At 34.5% G+C, this 18,858-nt stretch overlaps 2 protein-coding genes across 4 annotated transcripts; both read left to right on the top strand.

Moving 5' to 3' along the window:
- The first annotated feature begins 9,557 nt into the window (after nucleotides 1-9,557).
- Nucleotides 9,558-11,091, top strand: LOC112720506 (protein ENHANCED PSEUDOMONAS SUSCEPTIBILITY 1-like). Its single transcript, XM_025771469.3, has one exon. It carries the CDS (start codon nucleotides 9,666-9,668, stop codon nucleotides 10,989-10,991), a length of 1,326 nt encoding a protein of 441 aa, XP_025627254.1. The 5' UTR covers nucleotides 9,558-9,665; the 3' UTR covers nucleotides 10,992-11,091.
- Nucleotides 11,092-12,121: 1,030 nt separating this feature from the next.
- On the top strand, nucleotides 12,122-16,778 carry LOC112720505 (uncharacterized). 3 transcript variants are annotated; one of them, XM_072206577.1, is made up of 5 exons: nucleotides 12,122-12,198; nucleotides 15,295-15,371; nucleotides 15,860-16,198; nucleotides 16,479-16,548; nucleotides 16,634-16,778. In XM_072206577.1, the coding sequence occupies exons 3-4, from the start codon at nucleotides 15,862-15,864 to the stop codon at nucleotides 16,511-16,513; spliced, it is 372 nt and encodes a 123-aa protein (XP_072062678.1). In that variant the 5' UTR covers nucleotides 12,122-12,198; nucleotides 15,295-15,371; nucleotides 15,860-15,861; the 3' UTR covers nucleotides 16,514-16,548; nucleotides 16,634-16,778. The 3 variants fall into 3 exon arrangements, with proteins under 3 accessions (XP_072062678.1, XP_072062679.1, XP_072062677.1); XM_072206576.1 differs by lacking the exon at nucleotides 12,122-12,198 and adding an exon at nucleotides 14,800-15,177; XM_072206578.1 differs by lacking the exons at nucleotides 12,122-12,198; nucleotides 16,479-16,548 and adding an exon at nucleotides 14,799-15,177.
- Nucleotides 16,779-18,858: the final 2,080 nt, after the last annotated feature.

The raw sequence follows: 18,858 nt of genomic DNA, 5'->3' as shown, positions 1-18,858 counted from the left end.
CATCCCTTCTGTTTTTCATTTACCACTCACATCCATACACCCACATACCTACAAAATTCAATATCTCTTTCCCACCCAATCCCACCCATATGGCCGAATACACACATCCCCCCATCTCCTCCATATCTTCTTCTTCTTCCTCTATTCTTTCTTCTTTTGCTCGAGGGCGAGCAACATTCTAAGTTTGGTGTGGTAAAAGCATAGCTTTTTTGTTTTTCCATAACCATTAATGGCACCTAAGGCCAGAGAAACCTCAAGAAAGAGGAAAGAGAAGACAATTGCTTCCACCTCTGAGTCATGGGAGATGGAAAGATTCATCTCAAGGGTCTATAGCTCAGTGATAGAACATGTGGCTGCAAATCAAGAGATCCCTGAGATACCTCAGGGGATGCACTTCCCTCCACATAAATATTGGGAGCAAATCAACACCTCCCTAGGAGAATTAAGTCCCAACATGGGACAACTAAGGGTGGAACATCAAGAGCATTCCATCATCCTTCATGAAATCAAAGAAGATCTAAAAGCAATGAAGGAGGAGCAACAAAGGCAAGGAAGAGACATAGAAGAGCTCAAGGACATCATTTGTTCCTCAAGAAGGAAACGCCACCATCACTAAGGTGGATTCATTCCTTGTTCTTACTTCTTCTGTTTTTCGTTTTCTATGTTATGTGCTTATCTATGTTTGTGTCTTCATTAAATGATCATTAGTAGTTAGTAACTATGTCTTAAAGTTATGAATGTCCTATGAATCCATCACCTCTCTTAAAAAAATGTTTTAATTCAAAAGAACAAGAAGTACATGAGTTTTGAATTTATCCTTGAACTTAGTTTAATTATATTGATGTGGTGACAATGCTTCTTGTTTTCTTAATGTATGCTTGAACAGTGCATATGTCTTTTGAAGTTGTTGTTTAAGAATGTTAAATATGTTGGCTCTTGAAAGAATGATGACTAGGAGACATGTTATTTGATAATCTGAAAAATCATAAAAATGATTCTTGAAGCAAGAAAAAGCAGCAAAGAACAAAGCTTGCAGAAAAAAAAATAGGCGAGAAAAAAAATAGAAAGAAAAAGAAAAAGCAAGCAGAAAAAGCCAAGGCTCTTAAAACCAAGAGGCAAGAGCAAAAAAGCCAATAACCCTTAAAACCAAAAGGCAAGGGTAAATAAAGAGGATCCCAAGGCTTTGAGCATCAGTGGATAGGAGGGCCTAAAAGGAATAAAATCCTGGTCTAAGCGGCTAAACCAAGCTGTCCCTAACCATGTGCTTGTGGCGTGTAGGTGACAAGTGAAAACTTGAGACTGAGCGGTTAAAGTCAAGGTCCAAAGCAAAAAAAGAGTGTGCTTAAGAACCCTGGACACCTCTAATTGGGGACTTTAGCAAAGCTGAGTCACAATCTGAAAAGGTTCACCCAATTATGTGTCTGTGGCATTTATGTATCCGGTGGTAATACTGGAAAACAAAGTGCTTAGGGCCACGGCCAAGACTCATAAAGAAGCTGTGTTCAAGAATCATCATACTGAACTAGGAGAATCAATAACACTATCTGAACTCTGAGTTCCTATAGATGCCAATCATTCTGAACCTCAATGGATAAAGTGAGATGCCAAAACTATTCAAGAGGCAAAAAGCTATAAGTCCCGCTCATTTGATTGAAGCTATGTTTCATTGATAGTTTGGAATTTATAGTATATTCTCTTCTTTTTATCCTATTTGATTTTCAGTTGCTTGGGGACAAGCAACAATTTAAGTTTGGTGTTGTGATGAGCGGATAATTTATACGCTTTTTGACATTGTTTTTAGTATGTCTTTAGTAGGATCTAGTTACTTTTAGGGATGTTTTCGTTAGTTTTTATGTTAAATTCACATTTCTGGACTTTACTATGAGTTTGTGTGTTTTTCTGTGATTTCAGGTATTTTCTGGCTGAAATTGAGGGACTTAAGCAGAAATCAGATTCAGAGGTTGAAGAATGACTGCTGATGCTGTTGGATTCTGACCTCCCTGCACTCAAAGTGGATTTTCTGGAGCTACAGAACTCGAAATGGCGCGCTTCCAATTGCGTTGGAAAGTAGACATCTAGGACTTTCCAGCAATATATAATAGTCTATACTTTGGCTAAGAATAGACGATGTAAACAGGCGTTCAACGCCAGCTTTCTGCCCAAATCTGGCGTCCAGCGCCAGAAAAGGATCCAAAACCAGAGTTGAACGCCCAAACTGGCACAAAAACTGGCGTTCAACTCCAAGAAGGACCTCTACACGTGCAACACTCAAGCTCAGCCCAAGCACACACCAAGTGGGCCCCGGAAGTGGATTTATGCATCAATTACTTACTCATGTAAACCCTAGTAGCTAGTTTATTATAAATAGGACATTTTACTAATCTTTGGATCTTGGGATTACCTTATGATCCTTTGATCATGTTTTGGGGGCTGGTGTAACAGCCCAGACCACCCGCTAGCACGATATTGTCCGCTTTGGCACACAAGGCCTCACGGTTTTGCCTTTGACGATAGGGATGATGGCCAAAGCCCCCCACACTCACTCGTCAAAACGCGTCATGCTAGGGAGAGGTATCCACACCCTTATAAGGCATGCTTCGTTCCCCTCTCCAACCGATGTGGGCCTTACAGCTGGCCTCTCGGCCATGCCTGGACCTTTCACTTATGTATTTTTAACGGTAGAGTTTCTACACTCCATAGATTAAGGTGTGGAGCTCTGCTGTTCCTCAAAGATTAATGCAAAGTACTACTGTTTTCTATTCAACTCATCTTGTTTCGCTTCTAAGATATTCATTCGTACCTCAACCTGAATGTGATGAACGTGACAATCATCATCATTCCCCATGAACGCGTGCCTGACAACCACTTCCGTTCTACTTTCGATTGAATGAGTATCTCTTAGATCTCTTAATCGGAATCTTCGTGGTGTAAGCTAGAATGATGGCAGCATTCAAGAGAATCCGGAAAGTCTAAACCTTGTCTGTGGTATTCCGAGTAGGATTCAATGATTGAATGACTGTGACGAGCTTCAAACTCGCGATTGCTGGGCGTAGTGACAGAACGCAAAAGGATAGTAAATCCTATTCCAGCATGATCGAGAACCGACAGATGAATAGCCGTGCCGTGACAGGGTGCGTTGATCATTTTCATTGAGAGGATAAGATGAAGCCATTGACAAGGGTGATGCCTCCAGACAATTAGCCGTGCCGTGACAGGGCATTGGATCATTTTCCCGAGAGATGACCGAAAGTAGCCGTTGACAATGGTGATGTATCACATAAAGCCAACCATGGAAAGGAGTAAGACTGATTGGATGAAGATAGCAGGAAAGCAGAGGTTCAGAGGAACGAAAAGCATCTCCATTCGCTTATCTGAAATTCCTACCAATGATTTACATAAGTACCTCTATCCCTATTCTATTATTTATTATTCGAAAACATCATTATCAATTTATATCTGCCTAACTGAGATTTGCAAGGTGACCATAGCTTGCTTCATACCGACAATCTCCGTGGGATTCGACCCTTACTCACGTAAGGTATTACTTGGACGACCCAGTGTACTTGCTGGTCAGTTGTATCGAAGTTGTGAACCATGGTATTGGCATCATGTTCTTGGCACCATTGCTAGGGAAAGAAAGAGCCATAAATTTTACATAATCAAAGTGTAATCACGATTGCGCGTACCAAGTTGCTCACGTTGCCAGGGATTGTTTGAGCCTGGACATCACAATTTCGTGCACCACTTCCTTAGCATTATGATAGTGTGGCTTTGGAAATAGTGTCTTAGGTGCCTGGCTATGGTAATTAAGGCCAGTACTAACTTCTCCAATTTAGGATATTGGAGCTCGATATTCTATAGAGATTTGCTAACGAAGTATACGGGGCTGCTGTTCTTTACCTATTTTTGTTACCAAGATAGAGCTAATAGCATGATCAGTAATAGATAAGTATAAATATAAAGGTTTACCATGGCTTGAATGATTTGTGGTCCTCTTCGTTGTTTTGGTGTTTGTGTTGTTTGTCCTCCTCTCTGTCGAGGTTAGATTTTTCTACTCGTTGGATCTGTCGAAGCTCTTCTATTTCACTTTAACTTGTTGACCTTTTTTGAACTCGGCTAGCATCTTTGATTTCTTCATAGCTATGGTTTCTTGGAATTTTCTAGGACGGAGTCCGCTCTTCAGCGCATGCAGGTGAACATTTGGGTTGAGGTTAGGTATCTCCATAGCAGGCTTAGCGAACCTTGTCATATAGTCCTTGAGACTCTCGTGTTATCTTTGTCTAATGGTACTGAGATAGTCTAAGTCATGCACATAGATCTTTGAAGCTGCAAAATTGTTAACAAATAAGTCGGCCAACTCGTCAAAATTTGTCATAGAATTTGTAGGTAAACCAGAAAACTAAATCAAGGCAACACCGTCTAAAAAAGTTGAAAATGTATGATAGAGTATTGGATCAGATGCACCATTCATGAACATCATTGAATAGAACTTTGTGATGTGTATATTGGGATCGTTGATTCCCTCGTAGGGTTTCAATGTTATTGGTAGAGTGAAGTTTTTGGATATTTGAAAGCCCATGATTTCTTTCAAAACGGATTGGTCCTCTTCACTGGTGGCTTCAAGGTGACTGTCATCGTGGCTTTAGCCTCTGAGGTATAGTCATCATCATTATTGTCGTTTCCAGGACTTTTTTGCCCTTCCTCCATACTTTGTATGTTTTGCTTCTGATTTAATAACTCGGTCATCTGTTGATTTTCTGACCCTAGAGACTCATTAATAGCTAATAGCTCGACCTCAAGGTAAGGAGGAGGAGGATGATTCTTTTGCTTTTCTGCCGTTGATTATGGTCTGCAAAAAAGAAGTAAAGGCAAGTAGAAAAGGTTGTGATGGGGTTAGATAAAACTCAGCCCCACGGTGGATGCCAAATGTTTCTGCGTGGTATGTCTTAAGAGAGGTATAATTCGTCCGGTCCAAGGTTGAACTTGCTTTGGCCTGGGCTGGATGAGGTATACGTTGGCTTCCAAAGAACGACGGTGGTGGGCACCTGCAAAGGCCCTCCAACATTCAAGTTAAAAAGAGAGTGAGATGAGTATAATGCAATTCAGAATAAACAGCATACCTCGTTATGTTTAGGGTTTTTCCCTTTATAGATTTTGAGCTCGAATGTGCTATAGTATCGTTACCTAGTAGACCTATTTTTAGATGATTCTTTCTAAAGACGCGTTATCTTTAGTAACTGAATCATGCACATGACTATTGGTTTGTCAATTTATAGAGAGTTTTATGGTCGAGTTGTATGGAACGGATCACTACAAATCTGAGAAGTTATTCCATCACTCTAGTTGAACTTTGAGATATCTTCCTTGGACTTTCTATTGCATCTTAAAGAGGTTATCACAATATCTAGGATGAAGTAGGTTCCAAGATTGGTTTGAGTAGCTCCCATATAGTCTTTTTTCTTATTCCGACAATTCTGTCTTTGCTTGTAAAGAATTGGAATGTGTTGCTTAACTGTGTTTGGATAGGATAATAATATATTGATACAATAGTAAAATTTGGTCAGTTATTTATGAGATTTTTTTCTATTGTAATTTCGCTCGAATTCTCTGTCAATTATCATAAAAGTTGTCTTTGCTCGTACTATTTTCTTGTAATTGCTTTTTCCTTAAATTTTGTGATCATTGATAATAGAAAAATATTAATAAAGTAAAAATATTAAATATAAAAATATATTTTTTAAATAAAAAACTAGTACTCTTAAAAGACTGCTACATGGACATTTCTTTTTATATTTAAGGTATATTTAATATTCAATTCGTCCAGTTATATAATTTGAATCAACAATATCATAACATTTACACAAGAAGGTTAGATTCTTTCTCTTTTAACACTTTTTACAAAGTATGAGAAATTAACATTACATTACATTAAGATATCATACTGCCATTAACATTAGATTAGCATACATAATATAGATATAGATAATATATAATGAGTACTGCTACATATACAAGTCTTTTTGACATATAAATCATACAAGTCATTTACATAACGCATGCGTATCACGTTGTTTCTCTTTGTATCCCGCGTTCCTCTTCCTCCTCCTCCTCCTCCTCCTCCTCCTTCTTTTCCTTCTTCTTTGCGTTTCTCCTCCTTTTTCTTTGTGTGTTTCATCTTCATCATCTTTTTTTTAGAGTAAACACCCAATCCAGTCCTTGTCCATTTTCACGAAGGATAAAGCGATCCTTGTCCAAAAAAAGGGACACTTCGACCCTCAACCTTTTTATTTTGGGACAATACAATCCTTCTGTTAAAAAATCCGTTAAATAATAACAAAAATTTGTTTTCTGGGGGTTTTATTTTTATTTTGTGGGGGGTTTTAAACCTCCACAAAATTCTTTTCAACAATATAACTAATTACTACCACTACTACTACTACCTTCTTCATCCTTATTATATCACTCCTACCTCTATTATTTTTATTACTTTATCATCATCATTATCTCCTCTACCGTCGTCATCACTAATACCAATATTATCAACATTAAAGTTCTCTTCTTTCATTTTTTATTGGATGTTATTTTTTTCCTTTAAAAGGTATTTATACTACAATTATCTTTTCTTTGCGACATCATTTTCATCAATGATTTTTCTTCACTTAACCACCATTGGTGAAGGAATTTTTCAAAAACAAAATTATTAATAGTTTGTGGAGGTTTAAAACTCCCATAAAATACAAATAAAATCCCTACAAGGCTACAAAACTAATTTTTGTTATTATTTAACGGATTTTTTAACAGAAGGATCGTATTGTCCCAAAATAAAAAGATTGAGTGTTGAAGTGTCCATTTTTTCTAGACAGGGATCGCTTTGTCCTTCGTGAAAATAGACAAGGACCGAGTTAGGTGTTTACTCTTTTTTTTATTACTGTTGTTGTTGCTACATTTTTTTTCTCCTCCTCTTTCTATTAATTTTACAACATTATATATTTTTTTCTTCTTTGTTTGATTTTTCCCTCCCAAGAGGAATTATAAGAATATGAAATAAGAAGATGAAGAAGAAGAAGCAGTAGAAGATGAGGAAGAAGAAGATGAAGAGTTTTGAATTATGCAGAACTTATCTGCACACATACACCGAAAATTCTTAAGCAATACACTCGAATATCTTCGTGTTACTCCCAAATTTGCTGCAAATGCAGAAAAATGTTTCTTCTAATGCTGTATTTTTTTCTTCTTCTTCTTTTTTCCTTATTTTTTTCTTTCTTTTAGTTGAATGAATATAAGTTCATCATTTTTCAAGTAATTTTGCAGCATTATGTGTTTCTTTTTATTCTTTGTTTAATTTTTTTATTTTTATTCTTGTTAAAACAATAAAACAAGAAGAAACTTGAAAAGGTAAAATAAAAAGAAAAAGATGAATAAGAAAAGAAGAAGAAGATGGTGATGATGATGAAAAGAAGAAGAAGAAGCAATAGAAGATGAGGAGGAGAAAGAGGAAGAGTTTTGAATTATGCAGAACTTATCAGCATACATACACCGAAAATTCTTAAATAATACACTCGAATATCTTCGTGTTACACCCAAATTTGCTGCAAATACAGAAAATAATTTTCTCTAATGCTGCATTTTTTTCTTCTTCTTTTTTTTCTTATTTCTTTCTTTCTTTTAGTTGAATGAATATAAATTCATCCTCTTCCAAGTAATTTTGTAGTATTATGTGTTTCTTCTTTTTCTTTGTTTGATTTTTTTTTGTTTTTATTTTTGTTAAGAGAGTAAAACAAGAAGAAACTTGAGAAGATAAAACAAGAAAAAAAGATGAATAAGAAAAAAAAGAAGATGATGATGATGATGATGAAAAAGAAGAAGAAGAAGCAGCAAAAGATGAGGAGGAGAAAGAAGAAGAGTTTTGAATTATGTAGAACTTATCAGCACACATACACCAAAAATTCTTAAACAATATACCCAAATATCTTCGTGTTACACCCAATTATGCTGTAAATACAGAAAAATATTTTCCTTAATACAGAACTTTTACATTACATTCAATTCAAACCATCAACGATGAAACATTATTCACCTACAGAATCATAAACTACTAACAAAAAAATTAACTCGAATCAAACCACACCTCAACCACTTGATTGGATTCAAAACAATAATCAATTTTCTTCTGGTTTATTTGACAATCTGAAGAAGAAGAAGAAGAACGTGTAGTAATGACACGAAGAAAAATGTGCACGCGTGAATATAAATGACTTGTATAGACTTGTATAAAAAAATGATTTGTATGTAGAGAATAATTGATATATAATATCAGCTGATGTATTGAATTGATTCGAATAATAATGGTGCAAATAAGTGGAGAGATAGAGAAGTTGAGGTGAAACTAATTTGATAAATAATTTGGTAAATTTTATAATATTTATAATTTAGTGTCTAATTTTTTTACCTTATTTTTTGTAATAAATTTTAATTATTTAAAAATTATTTAATTTTATATTTTAAAATTAAATATTAATTTTTAATTTTTTTAATAAACAATCTTGCTATAAATATAAATTTTTTTTGTAATCAAATCTAATTAAGTTAGCCAAAGTCCAATTAATGAGAGTATAGATATACGCTCTAACTATCTCCACTAATGTAAATCCACTAATGTAAATATTGGTATCCTTATTCTTCCTCCTCCTCCTCGCGTTCCTCTTCCTTTTTTTTTGGTGTTTTTTCTCTTTCTTCTTTTTTACTTTTTTCTCATGGTCATTCTTTTATTAGTGTTATTGTTGTTACATTTTTTTCTCCTATTTCTAGTAATTTTGTAGTATTATATGTTTAATTTTAAATATTTAAAAAATTATTTAATTTTATATTTTTAAAATTAAAATAATAATTTTAAATTTTTTTTAATAGGTTAGATGCTACCTTCGTAGATGAGAGTCACTCAAATAAATATACCTAAATCGTTTTTTAAGACATTTTTTAATAATTAAAATTTAACATATATAATCGATTAAACCGTATTATTTCTGTCATAATTAGATCGAACAAATCAAATTAGCCAAAAAATCAATGAACCAAATTTTAAACTGATCTAAAATAATATTTTTATACAAAATGACTATAATATCTCTATTATAGAAAATGACTGAAATACTCATTATAATATCTCTATAATAAGAGTATTTTGTCATTTTTTATAATGAGAGTATTATAATTATTTTTTTAAATAATATTAATTTATACCAATTTAAAATTTAGTTTATCAATTTTTTGATTAAATTAATTTGTCAAATTTAATTTTTTGATAAAAATAATATAATTTAATCTGTTATATATATATATATATATATATATATATATATATATATATATATATTAAATTTTAATTATTAAAAATATTAAAAAAAAACGTCTTTATCTGGGTGAGTAGGCAGCAACGTGATGACTAGTGCACCAAGAAGTAAAAATAAACGAGAGTAGGTGAAAGAATACAGTTGAAACCATTGACACAGGCAAGAGTTGGATAAGTAGATTGTCAATGAATAGAGCACGTGGACGTGGTTGACCATGGTGGGAACATGACCGAATTTAAAGTTCCGAAAATACATAATCAACAATGACTTGTAGTTCTCACCTTCTCACTTAACACTTAACAGTAGAGCTCAGAAATGATTCAGGCTTCAGCCATGCCTGTGATCCGACTCATCTCAGCCAGCACAATCCAAGCACCGAGTCAAGCCGACTCAGCTCAGAAAATCCACTTAACACCATGGGATCTTGTGTCCCTCCCAATCAAGATAAACCAAAAAGGCCTTCTTTTTCATCACAAACCATCATCATCACAAATTCAGCATCTCAGACACTCCCTTTCCACCACCCTCGCTTTCTTTCCACTCCTCGCCGGCCGTCTCATGGCTACTGAAGGCGAAAACAACACCACCTATTGTCATATCCTCTGCAACAATAAAGGATCCCTCTTTGTCCATGCCATAGCAGAGAACACAAGTGTTGATGATATTCTTCAGCCAACGTACGTTCCTTCCATTGTCAACTCCTTCTTCCCACTTAACGGAGTTAGAAACTGCCAAGGCACGTCTCAGCCGTTGCTTGCGGTGCAGGTCACGGAGCTAGTTGACGGCGTCTTCATCGGCTTCACGATCAACCACGTGGTCGCCGACGGAGAGTCATTATGGCAGTTCATCAATTCATGGTCGGAAATTTCACGTGGCTGCCATAAACTAACTAAAGATCCTTCGCTGGAGCGGTTTTTTCTTGATTCCGTTGAACCTCCATTTCCAATACCAGCACCCTCTCCATTCATGAAGGAGGAGAATCAAAACTGGCAAAACTCAACACCAGAAACACCAGTGAGGGTGTTTCATTACACGAAAGAGAAAATAGCACAACTCAAAGCAAAGGCTAATGCAGAGGCCAAAACAGAGAATATATCTTCGCTGCAAGCGCTTTTGACTCACTTTTGGATATCCGTGATTCGTTGCAGTTTTGTGGACGCGCAAGAAGAGGTTTTCATCTTCTTGCCTATTGGCGTTAGAGGGCGAATTGTTCCGCCGTTGCCAGAGAATTATTTCGGGAACGCTTTGCAGATTGGAGTTGTGAGAATGAAAGCAGGGGAGCTGCTTCAAAGTGGGATCGGAAAGGGTGCTATGGAAATGAACAAGATGGTGGCTTCGCACTGCGATGAGAAGGTGAGGAGCCACTATGTTTCTATGGCGAAGAAGCCGGTCTTGCTTCAACTCGGTGGTGCCGTTGGTGCGAAGGCTTTGGCCACTGGAAGCTCGCCAAGGTTCAATGTTTATGGTAATGACTTTGGTTGGGGAAAGCCTGTGGCGGTTAGGGCTGGTTCGAATATTGGAGAAGGAATGGTTGTTTTATTTGGAGGGAAGGAAGAAGGGAGTGTTGACGTTCAAGTTTGCCTCCCTTATGAGATATTGGAGGCCATGGAAAGTGATTCCGAGTTCATAGATGCCTTCTAAAACAAAAATACTACGTTCACCTAAAAATTATCTGCAACCAAATTAATTATTATGTATTTATGTATAAATATATTTTTATTTTAACTAAATTTTGTGTAAATCGTTCATGGTTGCTTATAAGATGTTTTTGTTTTGAAAGTTCTTGTCAATCGCTTATAAGTAACTCCATTTTTAAAGGTGTTTGTTACGATATATTGATAAATTCATACGTATCAATACGTTTAAAATATGGACAAATAATAAAAAGTTATGTGAAATTTATTTTTTATATTAGTATTTAATTTTTTTTTAAAAATATATTATATTACCACTTTTATTTAAATACTCTTTTAATTAAATAAAAATAAAAAAATATTTTTTTATTTAATTTTATAAAAAATCTTAAATATCTTTATTTTATTAGATTAGACAAAATTATCTTTTTAAATCAATCAAATTTTAGAATTCAATCAATCCTAATTGTATAATTTCAAATAATTTAAACAACAAAATAAAAACATATCAAAAAAACAAAAAATAAAATTGTTCTTTCATCAATGTTCATCTTCTCACGTTGCTCTCAATTACATTCAATCTCCGCTGACACTGTTCCTGCTTCGTATCCAATAGTGATAGTAGCATCTTTAACCTCGCCATGAAGAACACCTTACTCACCACCCTCCTAGTATTCAAGAACACCATTAGGTAGCGTTTGGTGGAGAGACAGAAACGGAAAGACTGAGACTGAGAGAATGAGACTAAGAGATAGAGATTGAAATAAATCTCAATATTTTGTTTGGTGTAAAATGGGAGACAGAAATTGAAATAAGAATGAAACTCTAATTTAATTTGCACAAAAGATAAAATTAGAATTAATTAATTGAAATGAGGGTATTTTAGGTATAAAATATTAAAATTTCAGTCTCAATTTCTAAAAATTTTAGTCCCTTGTGTCTCTACATTTTGGAAGTACTGAAATACTGAAATTTTAGACAAAGAAACTGAAATTTTAGTACCAATCTCTGAATCAACAAATATAATATTGAGTTTCAGTCTCTCAATTTCTGTCTCATTATCTCAAAACAAACGCTATTTTAGAAAATTATAAAACCCCTCCTAGTGCCCCTTTATTATTTTTGTTACCGAATTATAAAATCTCAGTTAGGACAAGTGCACCGAACAAGGAGAAGATGATAGAATGCATCAATGACAAAGTCGAAGTCCCCAGGTCCACTCCTTGGCCTCTCCCTTTCAAGCTCATTTGACTACTGCCTTTACTTTGTAGGGTTTTGAATTATGTTCTTGCTTTGGGGTAACAATAAGTAAATTACTAGATAGCCTCATATCTGTGTGAGGGAGGTTCGGGTATGAGAAACACATTTCATTACTTGGCTTTACTGTTCTGCATATACATATATGGTGGTGTTATTTTTTAGTAGTTACGGATGACTTAATCAATGTTGTCCTTACTTGATTTGAGTTTTTCATTCACAGTTGATTTTCAAAGTTTTATTAGTCAGTCATCGATTGTTAGGCTCATTTCAAACAGTATTTTTCTCTATGTGTCTATGATATTGAGATTTTTCTATTCTAAAAACCTTTGAGAAAAATTCTTGCTCAAAAGAGTGTCCCATGTATCTGCGAAAAGGATTAATTAAAACAGAAAAGATAAATGAATTAGACAAAACTATACAGAAAAATCAGCTCTCTCTTTCAGGTTGCGGATGTTATTTTCCTCTGGGTATTGTAGCTCCTCTGACAATTGAAGAAACAAATCCGAATGTGAGAAACCAACTGGCCATGTATTGAGTGTCTTGGTGACTTAGTTGTTGCTTCATATCCATAGCAGATAGTCTATAACAGCAAGGCCACAATTTTGATCTATTGTCTTGCCCTCTCCATCACTTGAGGGTGATTTATCAACTCAGCTAGACCCCATTCTATAGTTAATGCTGAAGTGTCTGTTCCTGCTATAAATATGTCCTGCAATATTGATGAAAATGAAATTGGTAAGTTTAAAAATTAATGCTTCTATATATATATATATATATATATATATATATATATATATATACACGAATCTGAAACTTACCAAGATGAAGGCCTTGATGCTCTCTTTAGTCAAACGTATCTCAGAGTTATCATCTTCATGTATGTCCAATAATATATCAAGTAGGTCTCTGATTTCACCATCTTCTCCTTCCTTCTTCCTCTTCATCCTTTCCTCTTGATGTTCCTTGTTGATCACTCTCTCCATCATGGAATCAAACCTGTTCCGAATCTCCTCAACCTTTTTTCTGATACCTTGCAAGTCTCAGTTCTTGAGGAACCAAATGAAATCCGAAGCATTAAACTTCCCGGTAAGTTCTGCTGTGTCCTCCACCAGCTTTTGTACCTCCTCAGCCTCACCATCATTTTTCATATGGGTCTTGCTCATGATCATCCTCGAGATAACGTTATTCGAAAGCTTCAAGAGTTCTCCTCCAACATCAACAGCCTCACCAACCATCCCTCTCTTAAGCAATAACCTCAAGAATCTCTCTGTCTCTTGCCTCCTTAATGGTAAAAGCTAGTTTAGCGTGTCGCCTCCGAGAAGTTTAGACATACAAATCTTCTTCCTGAACTTTCAGTAAGGTCCATATGGGACAAAGGAGAAGTCTTGAGAACCATATGTAAGATAATCAACAGCAAGATTTCGAGGCCGGTTTGAGAAGGAAGATTCATGAGTCTTGAGGAATTCTTTTGTGGATTCTGGTGTGGAAGCTACTACACAAGGGACAGAACCGAGTTTAATGTGCATTATAGGTCCATAGCCGATTGAGAGTTTGTGAAGAGTTTAGTGAGGAATTGGAGCAAGAAGATGAAGGTGTCCAATTATGGGAAGGGACAGTGGACTTGGTGGTTTGTTATGAGACTTGTTGTGTTTTCTGTCATATATGACTCTAACTATGATTGTGGAGATTTTCCATATCATGAAAAGTTGAATATAATCTTTGTAATCTTAAGTACCAGCCATGTTATGAAACTTCCTCTTCTTGAAGTTGTGTATATAGGTTATCATGTGGTTCTATCTTATATAATTAGAAAGGTGATAGACTTGGTTAAATTACTATTATATTTGTTATGTTTTATATGTTTTGTTTTGTGCTTTGGTAACGGGCGTAAGTGTTTGCACTTTACTCAAACCTTTTTGTGAAGGCTGGCAATTATTGAGGTATCTTGTGACCAAATCCAAACTCAAATAGAATTTTGACATTCATCTGTTGTTGTCTTCATATACAAAGAAAGCTCTGTTATGATTATATATAGAAATGAGTTTGAAATAGTTTACAATTAATCTATTCATTTTTATTTTTTACTAATCTCCTCTACATGTTGTTAGTTGTAAAATCACAAGCAATGGCCAAACTAGAACTATTGTTTTAAGTTTTAGTCTTTCTCCTTGGAAAAAAATTCATACATATTAATCTAAATAATTGCCAGATATGGGATTGTTTATTGATTTCAATGGGAATAAGAGAAGAGAAAGGTAGACTTTATCACATAAATTGAAGTCATATATTGCAAGGGTCCCAAAATGAATCAATGAAAATAAGATACAAAATTCTTACAAGAATTTATTCTTCAACTTCATTGATTAAAACGTGGTAGTTGGTACAACAAATAAAGACACATTCTATTTACATACTTGTCACATAAAAATATTTTTATTATTTATTTTTACATAAAAATATTTTTATGTGTAATTTTAGACATTTAAGCCGACAGAGAAAAGGGATTAAAACATGGATTGATTATAATAAGGGTTTTGTTAAATTAATATGCTTATATATTTCACTTGATGAACACGTGGCCTGTTTAGGTTCATAAAAATAATTAAACTGATAATAATTGCCTTTATTAGACTAACCTGGATGATTGCTTTGATGTTGTCATCAGTTAAAAGATATTCAGAATCTTTTTGTTGAAACTTGAGAAGAACATCAACTAGATCCTTGTTACCTTCACATTTGCCATCTTTTCTATTTCTATGATCATCTATGATGTCTTGTAATACTTTATCAGTCTTTATATACAGTTCTTCAAGCTTAGCCTTGTCTCTACTCATCATTTCAAGCAGTACTCTAATTGAAGGATACATATCAGCAATGCAATTTCTTCCTCCTATTTGAATTGCTTTCTCAATAGATGATGTAAAAAATTTCTGGTAGCTATATTTTTTACCTATATTATCAAATAAAGCTCATTTGAATTGGGACTTTGGCACAGTCCAATATTTTTCATTGTATGCTAATTTGTTTTTCTTTTTTAATGTTCATCTCAGGTGCAAGATTTACACTTTATTATTCTTAACTATTTCTTGAGTGGAGTAGTGATACACACCTGCTTGTTTATCAGCAGGTTAGTATTACATACATTAAAATTACACTTTCATGGATATTATGATATTTTGGAAACTTTCTTATCAGCAGGTTAGTATTACGTACATTAAAATTGCACTTTCATGGATATTATGATATTTTGGAAACCATGACAGTAGAATATTAATTATTTCTTTATTATGCATATATATCAATTTTATAGATAAAGATGATGTTTCTAGCTATATAGATAAAGATGATGCTCCTAGCTAATAAGTTATATCATATTTATTTGAATCCATTGTATTCTTGTTTTCAAAAGAAAGACCATAGAAAGCTAATAAGTCAGAGAATTTTTTTTCTAACTCTTGGTTGTCATGTAAATAACATTCTTATGCATTGATAGCTCTTAGGTTTCATAGAATTTGATTGACCAATAATTTTAATCATAAAAAATTGAGTTTATTTTGCTTATTCCATTCTCCTAGCATTTATTTAGTAGCTAACATGTTAAAATTTTAAGTTCAGTCATGGAGAATGATGGCAAAGACTCGTATAAGAATGGTGATCAATATGAGGATCTAAGTGTTGAGTATGAGTGCAGTTCCGATGAAAATGATGATATGGTGGATGTAACGGTAGATAAAGCAGAGGCAGATCTAATTAATGTTGATGGTTTTGAAAAGTTGATAACTGAGTTGACCATCGAAGACATATGGGGATTGGTGTTTGATACAGAATCTCAAGTTTGTGAATTTTATGGCAAATATGCCAAGTGCTATGAATTTGTGTCTCGAAAAGACTTGAAGACACATAGCACCTTTGTACTATCGAAGGAGAAAGTGATTTTTACTAAAGCGTCTAAAGGTATTTAGATCTGATCTATATATTATATTTATATTATTGGAATAAAGTTTAAGCACAAAATAGATCTTTAAGGATTACATTATTTTTCTTCCGCTGCGTGTTATGAACACATGGTAATCCTACATTTGCTACGTTGGCCTATCTGTTGTCCAAGGCAGACAGTGACCCGTTATTTCTAGGAAAGTTTACCTTAAAGGATGGAAGGTTGGAATATGTGTATTTGTATTTTCCTCTTTGAAATGTTTATCTGCATAAGCTAACCGCGTCTTATTTAACACAGTAATGATTGTCGGGTATGGGTGGCAACCTGGATGACAAACTATAAGAAGGCGTATAGTTATACAATAAATGTAATTTTTTTGGCTAAAAAAAATAGTACTTCATTTGCTAATGTGTATGGTTTTGTTGGTAACCTAAAATATTTATATTTTTTAGGTTAATGATGGTACAAGGATGCGACTTGCGTTGGATTTGATTCTAAGGCCCCACAACTTGATGCTGCATAATGTCATTGACTCTGCTAGCAGGAATTACAATAAGTATAATCAAAAGGATTCAAACAAAAATTAAAAAATCGTAATTGTCATGTAGACATGTTTGGTTTATATTAAGATTTGTTAGTTTCATCTCTTTTACTTTAAAAATTATTATGCACTATATTTTCTATAGAGTCTTTAAAAATTCATGTTTCTATCTTTAGTGCAATTATATTTGAATTTAGATGAAATTCACTGTGATGTAAGCTAGCCAAATCCTCGTATTTGGAATAAAACACACGCATTGCAAATAACATGATATAGAGAATTAATTTGAATTATTTTTATTTGAAAATTATCCTTTTTGGAGAAGGTGAATTTAAATTAATTTGCTTGTGACCAGATAGGACAATTAAAAACTCACCCATTGGAATACAGAGAAAAAACACACACTTTATTTAACTAATTTCAGTGCCGGTTCAAATAAAAAAATTCACTTGAATTTCTAACCAAAAAAGGTGAATACTGAGAAAATTCTTAAGGTTAAATAAAAAACATTTATAGGAGAGAGAAGTGTATGAAGTCCTCAAAGAGTAGTACTTCCAATGTGGACTAAAATTACAATTTAGAACCTTCAGATGCATAATTTTCAATATGTAACCTTCAAGTCTCAATGATAGTATTGTTGCTAATGCTGCTGCTGGATCCATCTCAGGTATAACAAAAGGATTTTCATTACTCATCTGCAATATAAAGCATTGAATAATCAATGTGTTAGTTTTTGGACTAGGCCTTATTATAATTTAATAAGTTAACAAAAAGTATGGAGATGGCAAAGAAGTAAAGAAATGCATTTGATATATCTTACTGTGTGAAGATTAGTAGTATAACAGAAACAATCCGAATCCTAGCATGTAAATTGTTACATCCCAAATGAAACCAATCTATTTATCAACAATTTCCATAATTTAAATGTAACACCCTAATATTCAAATCCTTATACTCGAGTCATAAGTCAATGATATTATGGTAGTACGACTCTCAGGTGGATTTTTAATACATAGATATAAGTATAATTGAAAAGAGTACTAATCGAGAAGCCTGAAAAGAGTAAAAATAAAATCGTGGAGTCGTATCACTCATGCATCGACAACTTAAAGATAAGGCGTAACGTTGAAAGCGATGTACAGATGAAGGCATAAAGGAGAATAAGAGAATGACAGTATATAGATATATAACATAAGTAAATAGCCACTAGTCGCAACCCGCGAAGTTTAGGCCGGCTAGATTTCTATCTATGATAGTCAAAATTAAATACCAACTTAATCGTACTTTTAACATGTTACCAATCTTTCACTTACCTTTTCCCGAACTGTCGGGTCTAGCGGTATCCTCCATCGTCATGGTGAACACACGACCCGGCTGTTGGGACTTGGTAACATTTCAAGTGGACTTCTCAGGACAGTTCTAAGACATGTGTCCAGCTCCTCCACAACTATAGCAAAGTTCCAATCCAGCTCGACACGGAGTTCCCGGATGATAGCTTCCACACCGCCTACAAGTCATCTCATTCTGAGGTTGCTTTCCATACCTCCTCCCCTGATGATTGTTGTTGTTGTTCCTTCGGGAGTTGTCTTGGGCTTGTTGGGGTTGTGGACTATAACCTGCTCTCTTAAAATCTTGACCCCTTGGAGAAAAGTCCCTTCCTCGATTCTGTTGAAAAGGTCCCCTATGACTTCCTCTCTTTGCTGCCGCCTTTTTCACACACTCTTTAGCAACCCTGCTCTTATTCACCAACTCTGAGAAGGTTCTGATCTCCATTGGTCCCACTAAACTTAAGATATCGCTCCGGAGCCCTTCTTCATACTTAATGCACTTCCATTCCTCGAAGTCTCCCGGAGCTCCCTGACACATGCGAAAAAACCTGAATAGCTCCTCAAATTTATTTGTATATTCCAATACGGACATAGCACCTTGCTTCAGCTGCAATAACTCGAATTCCTTGGCCGTCCTGGTAGAATTTGGAAGTACTTCTTATAGAATTTCACCTGGAAGGCTGATGAGCGGATAATTTATACGCTTTTTGGCATTGTTTTTAGTATGTTTTTAGTAGGATCTAGTTACTTTTAGGGATGTTTTTATTAGTTTTATGTTAAATTCACATTTCTAGACTTTACTATGAGT

Source organism: Arachis hypogaea, chromosome 11, assembly GCF_003086295.3.
Source record: "Arachis hypogaea cultivar Tifrunner chromosome 11, arahy.Tifrunner.gnm2.J5K5, whole genome shotgun sequence".
In the NCBI taxonomy this organism is placed as follows: Eukaryota; Viridiplantae; Streptophyta; class Magnoliopsida; order Fabales; family Fabaceae; genus Arachis; species Arachis hypogaea.
Note: the sequence above shows the minus strand (reverse complement) of the source record. Positions and strands in the feature narration are given on the sequence as shown.

Excerpts from the sequence above, each read along its gene's own strand:
- LOC112720505 (XM_072206577.1), top strand. The coding sequence starts at position 15,862 with ATGGAGAATGATGGCAAAGACTCGTATAAGAATGGTGATCAATATGAG. Across the intron at positions 16,199-16,478 it reads TTTTACTAAAGCGTCTAAAG|TAATGATTGTCGGGTATGGG; the intron begins GTATTTAGATCT and ends TATTTAACACAG.
- LOC112720506 (XM_025771469.3), top strand. The coding sequence starts at position 9,666 with ATGATTCAGGCTTCAGCCATGCCTGTGATCCGACTCATCTCAGCCAGC.